Source organism: Neoarius graeffei, chromosome 8 (assembly GCF_027579695.1).
Source record: "Neoarius graeffei isolate fNeoGra1 chromosome 8, fNeoGra1.pri, whole genome shotgun sequence".
NCBI classification, from domain to species: domain Eukaryota; kingdom Metazoa; phylum Chordata; class Actinopteri; order Siluriformes; family Ariidae; genus Neoarius; species Neoarius graeffei.
In genome coordinates, this window is record NC_083576.1 from 21,138,151 (window position 1) to 21,151,610 (window position 13,460).

Below are 13,460 nucleotides of genomic sequence, written 5' to 3' on the forward strand. Positions count from 1 at the left end.
AAGCGTCGCTCCTGCTCCTTTCGGAGCATGACGAGTGCCTGGTGCTGGCTCTGCTGAGCCGTGGCGAGGGCATGGACCAAGTCCGTGAACGGGGAGGATTCCATGGGGCTGCAAAGTTGGTGCTCCACCTTTTCCCGGGTTTCAGCACCACTGTAGCGTTTGCAAAGTGTGGGTGGAGCACAGAGGACGGCAGGACAACGCTTAGAGGCAGAGAAGGCTATTTATTAAACAACTTTTCAGTTTTAAATGCGGCGTAAGCCCACATACACACCCACACGCACACTCTGCTCTGGTCCCGGGTTGCGCTCCCTCTGCTCTCTCTCTGCCTCCTTAAATAGGGAGCGGTTACTGGGAAAACACACAAAACACAGGTTAACTACCGTCAGGTGTAGCGATTCTGCCACTCACCTTCCCTGGCTCCGCCCTCCTGTCACAGACCGGCGCTTGACCACGCCCCCGCTGCCACAATCATGGAATTTTCATTTTAAGGCAACAGTCTATTCAGTCTAATTCTGACAGTTCTGCATTGTTCATATACCAAATAATTGTATCACCTAAATTTGCTAGGTAGCTGATCACATGCATAGTAAAGTAGAAGTGCCAGCCAAAAACAGACTTCAAATTCAGTTGCTTGAGCTTGAAAATTTTACCGGGGGGGGGCCCTAAATTGTAATCTTTCATAGGCAGGGCCGTCGACAGGGGGGGACAACCGGGTATTTTGTCCCGGGCCCAGGCATGAGGGGGGGCCCAGAACTGGTCCCTCATGAAGATGCCATTAATCATTCTGTTTCATTTCAAAATGTGTTGATTTGGGGGAGAAAAATGTGCTATATTTGCATTCAATGAATGATTTCTGGTTCTTTTGCCTTTATTGTCTTCGAAAATAGATTCAAGAACCCACCTACCACCCCTAATGCAGAAATGGTTTGGTCCACTGGTGGCTCGTTAATAGGGGCGATTTGGGCGACACACTCCCAAACAGGGAGGGAGATTTTTTTTTATCTACTCCTACTACCAACAGTAATGTCATTGTCCAATCAGGCTAAGGTCGCGCCTGGTGTAGCCACGCCCTTTTGGGGCGATTTCTGTCAGGTTCAGATTTGCCTCCAAATCTCCCATTGACACTAATGGTACGTACGTTTTTTTCGAAAATCATGCTCCCAATGCATTTTCTATTAGGTTTTATGTGCTCGCACAAGCAGCATGCTTACGTCATACGCCTGTTGCGCCGCGCAAGTGTTGCCAGATTGGTTTTAAGTGCATTTTGGCGGGTTTTGAACATAATTTTGGGCTGGAAAACGCAACTTGCACGGGAAATGTGTGAACATTCTATGAAGATGGCGGCGAGTGTTGAGTGCAACAATACGGTAGCGTCTCTGAAAGAAGTTCCCTTTAGTCGTTGTACCAATGAGGAGAAAATGGCAATCAAACAGCTAGGACCTCCTAGACCGAATTTAAACATCAAGCAAGTGTCTACGAAGGGGGAGAAGACCTACTCAAGAGGTTTTAACAAGAACTGGTACCACCAGAAAACTTGGCTAGCTGGCTGTGATGTAGTCAATGCTCTTTTTTGCTACCCTTGCGTTCTCTTCCACCCTGGAAGTAGCACAGCAGACGGTACAGTGATATCTGATATTTGAATTTACTAGGCAAAAGTTGTTTTTGTGTGTGTGTGTGTTACCAATGGCAGTTTAACATTGCCATGTTTTTGTTTTACCAATGGCAGTTTAACATTGCCATGTTTTTGTTTTACCAATGGCAGTTTAACATTGCCATGCTTGGAATATTTCAGTAGCCTCAAGTTCTCTCTGACTTGGTGTAAATTAAGCATATTTTCAGTTTTTATATATTGTACAGTATGTGTTCATTGGAGCCAGCAGCACCTTACCTTTTTTCCAACTTGTTAAGCCAAGTTGCACTGACTACAAAACCTTGTGTAACCTTGTGTGTATATAGCTAAATAACTAAAGCCTTTTGTGTTCATTGACATGCTTGTAATACTTTAAATTTCCTTTTAAGGCATGGCTTTCTGGAGGAATTCTTGGGAAAAAAAACTGCAGAATTTATTTAGAATTATTTGTTGTTAAAATGGTGCAATTCCATATAAAAAAAACCCCACATAATTAAGCTGCACATGTTTGTTTGATGGTTATGCTTTTCTTCATCTTTTTCAAAACTTAAATAAACACTTGTTTTGGATTTATATCCTGCCACTTTAATTGCATTCTTTAGAATTGAAGAAATTAGAATATGTTTATAATTAAGAATTTGTGTCTACTTATTATAGAATACTGGAATAATATGAGAAAATAAATGAGTAATGTAATATTAATTGATTGTGATGCCAAATGTTTTGCTTTGAAGGCTTCACAATGAATCTTCTTAGTTTTAGCCTGGCAAGCCAGACTAAATGTGAATATTTGCCACTCGTAGGCAAAAATATTTTTGGCCGCTAGGCAAGTGGGTCTAGTTTACTAGGCTACCTTAGTTTGCCACCTTTAACTTGTTTAGTGTTGCCACCTAGTGGAGAGAAGAGATATTGTCTATATTGATATCTGAATTTACCAGGCAAAAACAAGTTCAGCCAATTGATTTGCTACCTAGGTCAATTTACTTCAGTCCTGTGGACATTTACGGTCCGTGTAGACATAACGGGGGAAAATTGCCCCCCCTGAAAAAAAAATCAGGAGCCGCCACTGGTTTGGTCTTTGATTAAGGCGCCAAATAACACGGCACTATTCCATCATAATGCTTCGACAATAACCGTGCGAGCCCGTTTACCAACATGCACAAGTCAGGAGCAAAGAAAAGAGAAAAAGAGATGAAGAAGCCAAGAGCCTCAGGGGCTCACTGCATAGATATTTTAGAAAAGATTCAGATGATGCAGCAGGTGGTGAAGGCAGTGGGGCAGCTGAGCCAGGTAAGACACAGATAACTTTTTTCCAGCCCCATAATGTAACCCCAGCACGCGCGACGCGCCATTCATAATTATAAAGTAGGGGATAGCAGGGTACACTGAGTGAACACTGAAATGCACAGGGCATTGAATTATTTCATAAACATATCGGTTTAATAACACTGTGTTGCATATATCTCAATGAAGCAAAGAATAGCACATTGGCCCGCAATCATATCCAAATGTTTTAGGCACGCTTGCTGAGCTGTGCTGAGCTGGACTCCGGTTAGCTGAAAGCCCGTGGAACGCTGCCTCTTGTTAATTAAACCTTATTTTGTTGGAAATCATCCCATGTAGATACGACGGCATGTGAAATTGCCAGCTAGATAGAGTTTAATGTAACGAATGGGCTATAAATGGGGTGTTTTGAGGTTAGTCTGTTGCAAAACATTAAACTTTCGCTTAGACTGGATACTCTTCAAACAATTCCCTTGCTCAAGTGAAAAATGATAGGCCTGTATGAAAAGCGCAATTAATGAAAGTAGCCTAATAAGCCCTAAATGAATAAAACAACCTCTGTTTTATTGTTGTTGCTTACATGTTAAGATTTTGAAATCTTCTCGGTCCAGTTCTATATCCAGGGAACGTTGTAATCCTTTTGGTTTATCCGTAATAAACGTGTCAGCCCCCAGGTCAGATAGGCTAATGTTACGTGGTTGGGAGGGTGTCAATTTTTTTTGTAACATTCTAAATCGAGTACAGAAAGGACGTTTATGAAAAACAAGACAAAAAAATACACTGAAAAACTCACTGTACACATCATTAGTGGTGATGCTTCTATGTTCAGATTTTGGGAAAGCCATAACTCCGTTCTCATTGAGGCCCAGTTCCATCCTGTAAACAATCATTTTGGTTTATCAACTACCTGCGCTCAAACATGTCACAGGAGAGGCTCAATGGGCTGGCTATGCTCTCTATAGAGCACGAACTTGCAAAGAAGCTGGACTTCAATGACCTTATTGACGACTTTGCCACAGCAAAAGTCCGGCGCATTGCATTTCGCACCTGAATAGTTGCAGACTAAGGAAATGTTCAAACTGTAAATATGTTGAAATGTTGAAATAAAATGGTTGACTGTTATAATGGGCTTGGAATACCTGTTATTTAAGGGTTGGAGTGAATGGAGACTGTGAAAAGAGGGGTTGGGTGTGGGTGGTTGCTGTGTGGCGATGTGCGTGCACGCGTATGTATGTGTGTGTGGGGGGGGCACTCAGATTATTGGGGGGGGGGGGGGGCACTCAGATTATTTTGTCCCAGGCCCAGCCAAAGCTGTCAACGGCCCTGTTCATAGGGCCCAATATTTCTAGCGGCGCCCCTGTGAGCACATATTTATCTGCCAGCACAGCAGGAACCAACTTGACTTGGTGGACAACAGATAAATATATGAAGCAAACTCTAAACTACAACCATACACTCTAACAGTGAAAAATCCTGAGGCAAACATGAGTCGTTAGTCTTAATGGATTTGTTCTCATGTAGTTTTCTTCAACTTACCAACACTGGAGCAATGCAATAAAATCTAAATTCCCATTAAGTATGCTGACTACATTGGTCTAGCCTAACCACTCATTTTTTGAACTGCTGAAAGTTAAGTCCTATCTCTAAAACAATGAATTATTAATATAAATGGTGATATTTCTAGACGTACCGAGGTAAAGTATGGTGTTCCACAAGGTTCTGTCTTGGGTCCACTGCTTTTTTCTCTATATATGTTACCTCTGGGCGATATTATTCATAAACATTGTATTAGTTTCCACTGTTATGCTGATGACACACAGTTGTATGTCTCTGCAAAACCTGATGAGAGACACCAGCTTAATAGAACTGAGGAATGTGTTAAGGACATTAGACACTGGATGCTTATTAATTTCCTTCTGCTTAACTCTGACAAGACTGAAATACTTGTACTAGGACCACATACAGCTAGAAGTAAGTTTTCTGATTACACAGTAACTCTGGATGGCCTTTCTGTTTCTTCACGTGCAGCAGTAAAAGACCTCGGAGTGATTATTGACCCCAGTCTTTCATTCGAAACTCACATTGATAACATCACCCAGATAGCTTTCTTTCATCTCAGAAATATTGCAAAGATAAGAAATTTAATGTCATTGCATGATGCAGAAAAACTAGTCCATGCTTTCGTTACCTCCAGGTTGGATTATTGTAATGCCTTACTGTCTGGATGTTCCAATAAGTGCATAAACAAGCTCCAGTTAGTTCAAAATGCAGCAGCAAGAGTCCTTACTAGAACTAGAAAATATGACCACACCACGCCTGTCTTATCCACACTGCATTGGCTCCCAATCAAATTTCGTATTGATTATAAAATACTACTATTGACCTTTAAAGCACTAAATGGTCTCGCACCACAGTACCTGAGTGAACTTCTGCTCCTCTATGACCCACCACGCCTACTTAGATCAAAAGGTGCAGGCTATCTGCTGGTACCTCGTATAGTGAAGGCTACATCAGGGGGCAGAGCCTTTTCTTACAAAGCCCCACTGTTATGGAACAGCCTTCCAAGTAATGTTCGGGAATCAGACACAGTCTCAGCATTTAAGTCTAGGCTGAAAACATATCTGTTTAGTCAAGCCTTTTGTTAATGGTGTTTATGAGGTAAAGGAGTAGATCTGGAGGGTCCTCAGACATAGAGTGTTTTGGTAAACTGGGATGTATGGATGCTGTCAGTCCCCACTCACTTGCTCACTCGAGTTTGTTGATGGTGTAGTGGCTGCTGCTTTATGTCCCGGGGCTCCCTCATGCCTGTGTTACCTTCTGGCTCTCTCCTTTTAGTTATGCTGTCATAGTTAGTTGCCGGAGTCCCTGCTTGTACTCGGTGCAATATGTATACTGTTTCTACTTATTCAGGTGACATTGGGCATACCTAACCACCTGTGTTTTCTTTCCCTCCCCCCCACCCCAAATCTGTCCCTCTGAGTTACATGGAGTCAACAGGAAATCTTTTGGTGGAGAGGGTAGAGACCTCGACTGGCTATCATAGCCTGCAGGGAATCAGCCGTCAGACATTCTGTCGCATGTCCCAGACCCGGTGAAATGTAACTGAATTGTCTTGGCCAGCCCTAAGGGTCCCATCTGCATCTCATCATTGCTGAGGAGTGTGCTCCCATCACCCAATCAAGCATCCAGCCAGAGCAGGTCATGATATATTTTACCATATTAACATGCCATTGTTGTGTGTTATGCCTGATGTAAAGACTCTCGTCTCTGCGAGCCTACCACACAGATTTAATACTTGTCATTTTTAGGGCATACCTAACAACATGTTTTCTTTCTCTCTCTCTCCCCCCCCCCCCCACTCTGTCCCTCTGAGTTACATGTTGATCCTGGGATTGAGATGCTGGCCTCTTCTGCCCCTCGGACCTGCTTGATCCATCCTGGTGCCCTGTGTCTGGTCGGAGTTTTATCGCACCGCTCCTGTGAAGGACGGCCCCATGAGGACAGTTGAGGGTTATACCTGTTAAAACTGTTAATATTATAGTCAGGCTGTCTGTTGTTGCCCAAATGAGGATGGGTTCCCTTTTGAGTCTGGTTCCTCTCGAGGTTTCTTCCTCATGTCGTCTGAGGGAGTTTTTCCTTGCCACCGTCGCCACAGGCTTGCTCATTGGGGATAGATTAGGGATAAAATTAGCTCATGTTTTAAGTCATTCAAATTCTGTAAAGCTGCTTTGCGACAATGTTTATTGTTAAAAGCGCTATATAAATAAACTTGATTTGATTTGATTTGAATTATAGCTTCATTTACAACTTTCACTAAAGACATTATGAACATATTCAATTCAAAAAACATGTTCACATCAGGGTGGCACGGTGGTGTAGTGGTTAGCGCTGTCACTTCACAGCAAGAAGGTCCGGGTTCGAGCCCCATGGCCAGTGAGGGCCTTTCTGTGTGGGGTTTGCATGTTGTCCGCGTGGGTTTGCTCCGGTTTCCCCCAAAGGTTAGGTTAACTAGTGACTCTAAATTGACTGTAGGTGTGAATGGTTGTCTGTGTCTATGTGTCAGCCCTGTGATGACCTGGCAACTTGTCCAGGGTGTACCCTGCCTTTTGCCTGTAGTCAGCTGGGATAGGCTCCAGCTTGCCTGTGACCCTGTAGAACAGGATAAAGCAGCTGGAGATAATGAGATGTTCACATCAATATTTATTGATGCCCTTTATATGTAAAGCTAGATGGCCTTTCGATTTCATAAAATTGGTGAAATTTAGTTTCCTCTGAAATGTGGTCATTGTGATATATGTTTATTTCTGTAATATCTCACAAAATATCAGGCCATTCTGGGGCTGGGAAGTTATTTAATTTGAGTGGATTCCCAAGCAAATAATGTGCAAGAAATCACTCGCTTCGCGCAGTCAAGCAGACATAGGAAGTCCGTGTGCACATGCACAGGTTTACCTTGACCATGCACTGACAGTTACATCATCTTGTCGCGAAACAAACAGCTGAACACGCTGAGATGTTCGCTGACCGCCGATATTTATTAGTTTGGTCCTGCGTTTCCTGTCCTTCTCAACATAACGTCTTTTCTTCTCTCTTTCTGTTACTGTAGTCGGTCTTTCATGTTTCATTTGCACACTCGCATCCTCCATTTTTCTCTCCTGTTTCAAATTTATATCCCACAATGCCTTGCGCGAACGGGGAAAGCCCACCATGTGAGGTATGACTTAGTATCTTGAATTGGGTCATGGTGAAGCAGGAAAAAATAGCAGAGAATTTAGGGCCATGTGGCGCTAAATTCATTAATTGTTCTATTTAAAAAAAAAAAACCTAATACAATTTGATGTCTGTGATTCTAATTCAGTAGCTTTCGCTCCACTAAACAAAAATAACTGGGTGTCAGGGAAAATTTTTTGTGACCTACACTTGAAAAATCTGAAAGGTAGTCTACCTTTAATGTCTGCCCTCAGAATTTAATTCTAAATATATTCCTAGGAAACCTTTTTTCCCCCTGTGGTAATCACCAAATTATTCATTATGGATACAGTAGAGATTATGTTGAAAACATTAGATTCATCCTTTAACTAGTTTGATAGGCATTGCTGTGTAACTGCGACATTGCTAGCTAGATCATATAGTTCACGAGCTAGCTAATAAATGTAGCAAGTCAAATGTTAATCTTTTTAGTCATCCACATTGTTTATACACAGGTCTATCTGCTTATTCTTGATTTTTTTTTTAAAGGAAATTACATCCCATTCCAAAGTTTTTCTTAAGTCTACTGTTACATTGAAGGGAAAGGCAATGAGGGCATGCTGAAAGATTATATCAGAATTGTTTTCTCATTCTTTTTAACCCTTTGATGCAAAACATATGCACACCCCTTCTAATGCACAACATGGGTCAAAAATGACCCGCATTCATTTTCCAGGTTATTTCATGCTGACTGAGTTTTTCTTTGCTCTATCTTTTGAAATCAATTTATTTTATGATTGAATATTCCAAGTATTCTTTAAATATCTTGTTTTTAATTACCACAAATCATTAATTTAATTTTTTCTTTCCTACTTTATGAACACTACACATGGGTCATCCAAGTGTGATTTAAAATTAAATGTCTTAATACTATAATAATAATTTGTTTCAAGTAATTACTTAAGCAGTGAATGGGGCCAGTTATTTATTTATTAACTATGTAGTTAGCTAAGCCAACTGCAATAAAATTAGCTAACTAAAGTAGAATATGTCAACAGCTAGGTAGCTAATAGTAATTACTACTTGTAACTTTCTGACAAGTAATCTACTCACTCTCAAGGTAACCTAAACATAATCAATTTTTTTCTAAGGTAATGTTAGAACAATTGAAAAACATTACTTACATGTATTAGATGGGCAAAGGGCGCTGTGCTGAGCTGTGAAATGTCTGACACAAGCACAATTCACAGTTCCCACCAAACGCTGTAGTAAATGCATGCAGGTCATTTCTGACCCATGTGTGTAAACTTGATGTAGAATTACAAAAGCTGTGCTTGTTCATAACTTAAGAAAGGAAAAATAAAAATGATGATTTGTGCAAAACAAAAACAAGATATTTACTGCATATTTGGAAAAGTAAATGATAAAATGAATTTATTTCAAAAGTATATCATAGAAACACTCAGCCATACATGAAATAACCTGGAAAATGAATGCAGGTTGTTTTTGACCCATGTTGTGCATTAGAAGGGTAGTGATACAAAAAGGGTTTTTATTCAAAAAGTAAGAAAGGAAAAAATAAAATAAGGATGTATGATGATCAAAAACAAGTTAATTGAGGAATACCTTGAATACTGAATGATGGAATTAATTTTTTGCAAAGATATAGAAAATAAAAACTCAGTCGGGTCACTTTTGACCCATGTTTTGCATCAAAGGGTTAACCATTATATCAATGTCTGTTTAACTTTAAGCCCTAGTGAGATCTACTGCATTTGGAAGTAGTGTTTTATTACTCCATTTTATTTAGTCATGTGAACACATTAAAGGGTTCCATCTCTTTATACTGTTGTGGGTTATTGTGTGTCCCCAGGGTGTTTCCATAGAGAACTTTTCCTCATCCTGGAGCGATGGCTTGGCCTTCTGTGCACTTGTTCACCGTTTCTTCCCCACTGCTTTTGACTTCTCGTCCCTCAAAGCCAGCGAGCGAGAGAAGAACTTCACCCTGGCCTTCAGCATGGCAGAGTATGCCTGTTTAAATGGAAAACACTAAAGAGAACATATATGACATGTACTAAATTCCAGTACAACACTCCCATCCACTTGGCATGATTCAGAAGCGTCAACTATGCCACGAGTGGCCACTTGCAGCACAAATTTTTAATCGACACCTCCTCAGCCTTAGCAACAAGCATGATGCAGTCAAAGCTTCTTTTTTCATGATTTATTAAGTCTATTTTGCTTAATAAACTATGTACAGTCACATCAGCATCTTAAGAGTTAAGAGTGCTTGGAACAGTATTTAAATACAGCTTATATTTTTCTATCGCTTTTCCTCAGATCACTAGCTGGCTGCTGCCCTCTCCTGGATGTATCAGATATGGTACTGATGGGAACCAAACCTGATCCTTTCAGCGTATTCACCTATGTCCAATCCCTCTGCCAGCACCTCTCCAAAATTGAGCAAGAGAGGAGAGAGCAAAAGAAGGCAGAGGAAAGCAAGAAACAGGGTGAGGCTGAAAACAAGGTTGAACAAGAACAGGAAGCAGAGGATGCAGATGAACAGAAGAGAGGAGAAGAACAAGAGAATGCCATGGAGGAAGAAGAAAGAGGAGAGGGGACTGCAGATGAAGAGAAAGGTGGCAATGAAGAAGAAAGCAGCATGCAGGTGGTGACAGAGCAAACCATCAGTGAGGCGAACACAGATCTAGCAGCTAAGACTTAAATACAGTAGAGAAACACACCATAAAGATAGCTATGAGATTTTCCTCACAGTATTAATCATTTTGAGGTGAATATGTTTTGCAAAGATTGTTGACTTTTAAACTGCTTAGTTGCAATTATCTACTGTATGGAAATTATCCATATACAGTGGTGCTTGAAAGTTTGTGAACCCTTTAGAATTTTCTATATTTCTGCATAAATGTGACCCAAAACATCATCAGATTTTCACACAAGTCCTAAAAGTAGATAAAGAGAACCCAGTTAAACAAATTAGACAAAAATATGATACTTGGTCATTTATTTATTGAGGAAAATGATCCAATATTACATATCTGTGAGTGGCAAAAGTATGTGAACCTCTACGATTAGCAGTTAATTTGAAGGTGAAATGAGAGTCCGGTGTTTTCAATCAATTGGATGACAAATCAGGTGTGAGTGGGCACACTGTTTTATTTAAAGAACAGGGATCTATCAAAGTCTGATCTTCACAACACATGTTTGTGCAAGTGTATCATGGCACGAACAAAGGAGATTTCTGAGGACCTCAGAAAAAGCGTTGTTGATGCTCATCAGGCTGGAAAAGGTTACAAAACCATCTCTAAAGAGTTTGGACTCCACCAATCCACAGTCAGACAGATTGTGTACAAATGGAGGAAATTCAAGACCATTGTTACCCTCCCCAGCAGTGGTCAACCAACAAAGATCACTCCAAGAGCAAGGCATGTAATAGTTGGCGAGGTCACAAAGGACCCCAGGGTAACTTCTAAGCAACTAAAGGCCTCTCTCACATTGGCTAATGTTCAGTTCATGAGTCCACCATCAGGAGAACACTGAACAACAATGGTGTGCATGGCAGGGTTGCAAGGAGAAAGCCACTGCTCTCCAAAAAAACTTGCTGCTTGTCTGCAGTTTGCTAAAGATCACATGGACAAGCCAGAAGGCTATTGGAAAAATGTTTTGTGGACGGCTGAGGCCAAAATAGAACAATTTGGTTTAAATGAGAAGCGTTAAGTTTGGAGAAAGGAAAACACTGCATTCCAGCATAACAACCTTATCCCATCTGTGAAACATGGTGGTGGTAGTATCGTGTTTTGGGCCTGTTTTGCTGCATCTGGGCCAGGACGGCTTGCCATCATTGATGGAGCAATGAATTCTGAATTATACCAGTGAATTCTAAAGGAAAATGTCAGGACATCTGTCCACGAACTGAATTTCAAGAGAAGGTGGGTCATGCAGCAAGACAACAACCCTAAGCACACAAGTCGTTCTACCAAAGAATGGTTAAAGAAGAATAAAGTTCATGTTTTGGAATGGCCAAGTCAAAGTCCTGACCTTAATCCAATCAAAATGTTTTGGAAGGACCTGAAGCGAGCAGTTCATGTGAGGAAACCCACCAACATCTCAGAGTTGAAGCTGTTTTGTATGGAGGAATGGGCTAAAATTCCTCCAAGCCAGTGTGCAGGACTGATCAACAGATACCGGAAACATTTACTTGCAGTTATTGCTGCACAAGGGGGTCACATCAGATACTGAAAGCCAAGGTTCACATACTTTTGCCACTCACAGATATGTAATATTGGATCATTTCCTCAATAAATAAATGACCAAGTATAATATTTTTGTCTCATTTGTTTAACTGGGTTCTGTTTATCTACTTTTAGGACTTGTGTGAAACTCTGATGATGTTTTGGGTCATATTTTTGCAGAAATATAGAAAATTCTAAAGGGTTCACAAACTTTTAAGCACCACTGTATGGAAAATGTGTTATTCTTACATTTAGTGATATATCTATTTTGTTTAATAAACTCATGTTATAATAGTTGTATTTATCTTATTTTTTCTTAATTTCTATAATAGTTTCAATTTTCATATACATTTACTTTGAATTCCTTTTAAAACTTGTTTATTTAAAATATAGATAAATGTAATGTATAATGGGCGGCACAGTGGTGTAGTGGTTAGCGCTGTCACCTCACAGCAAGAAGGTCCGGGTTCGAGCCCCGTGGCTGGCGAGGACCTTTCTGTGCGGAGTTTGCATGTTCTCCCCGTGTCTGCGTGGGTTTCCTCCGGGTGCTCCGGTTTCCCCCACAGTCCAAAGACATGCAGGTTAGGTTAACTGGTGACTCTAAATTGACTGTAGATGTGAGTGTGAATGGTTGTCTGTGTCTATGTGTCAGCCCTGTGATGACCTGGCGACTTGTCCAGGGTGTACCCCGCCTTTCGCCCGTAGTCAGCTGGGATAGGCTTCAGCTTGCCTGCGACCCTGTAGAAGGATAAAGCGGCTAGAGATAATGAGATGAGATGAGATAAATGTAATGTATAATGGGCGGCACAGTGGTGTAGTGGTTAGCGCTGTCGCCTCACAGCAAGAAGGTCTGGGTTCGAGCCCCGTAGCTGGCGAGGACCTTTCTGTGCGGAGTTTGCATGTTCTCCCCGTGTCCGCGTGGGTTTCCTCCAGGTGCTCCGGTTTCCCCCACAGTCCAAAGACATGCAGGTTAGGTTAACTGGTGACTCTAAATTGACCGTAGATGTAAGTGTGAATGGTTGTCTGTGTCTATGTGTCAGCCCTGTGATGACCTGGCGACTTGTCCAGGGTGTACCCCACCTTTTGCCCAAGCTCCAGCTTGCCTGCGACCCTGTAGAACAGGATAAAGCAGCTAGAGATAATAAGATGAGATGAGATAATGTATAACTATTGCATAAATATTACAATATACACTCATCGGCCGGCCACTTTAACAGAAACTTGTTCTTGATTCTAAGATTCCTGTTCTTGGCTGGCAGGACTGGAACCCAATGTGGTCTTCTGCTGTTGCATGCTGAGATGCTTTTCTGCTCACCATGGTTGTAAAGAGTGATTATATGAGTTACTATATCATTCCTGGCAGCTTGAACCAATCTGGCCATTTTCCTCTGACCTCTCTTATCAACAAAGTGTTTCCACCCACAGAACTGTCACTCACTTAATGTTTTTTGTTTCTCGCACCATTCTGTGTACTGTTGTGTGTGAAAACCCCAGGAGATCAGCAATTTCTGAAATACTCAAACATCTGGCATCAACACCCATGCCACAGTGAAAGTATGCATTGTGCTGCTGTCAAGTGATTGGCTGATTTGATAACAGCATCAAAC

The 13,460-nt window shown here is 41.3% G+C and overlaps 1 protein-coding gene across 1 annotated transcript in view; it reads left to right on the top strand.

Moving 5' to 3' along the window:
• smtnl1 (smoothelin-like 1) overlaps positions 1-10,474 on the top strand; it is a 34,246-nt gene extending 23,772 nt beyond the window's left edge. Inside the window, exons 4-5 of the mRNA XM_060926870.1 lie at positions 9,477-9,628; positions 9,944-10,474. Of these exons, the coding sequence (XP_060782853.1) occupies positions 9,477-9,628; positions 9,944-10,328 (537 nt within the window). The 3' untranslated portion in view covers positions 10,329-10,474. The remainder of the gene's footprint in view (positions 1-9,476; positions 9,629-9,943) is intronic.
• The last annotated feature ends 2,986 nt before the right edge of the window (positions 10,475-13,460 follow it).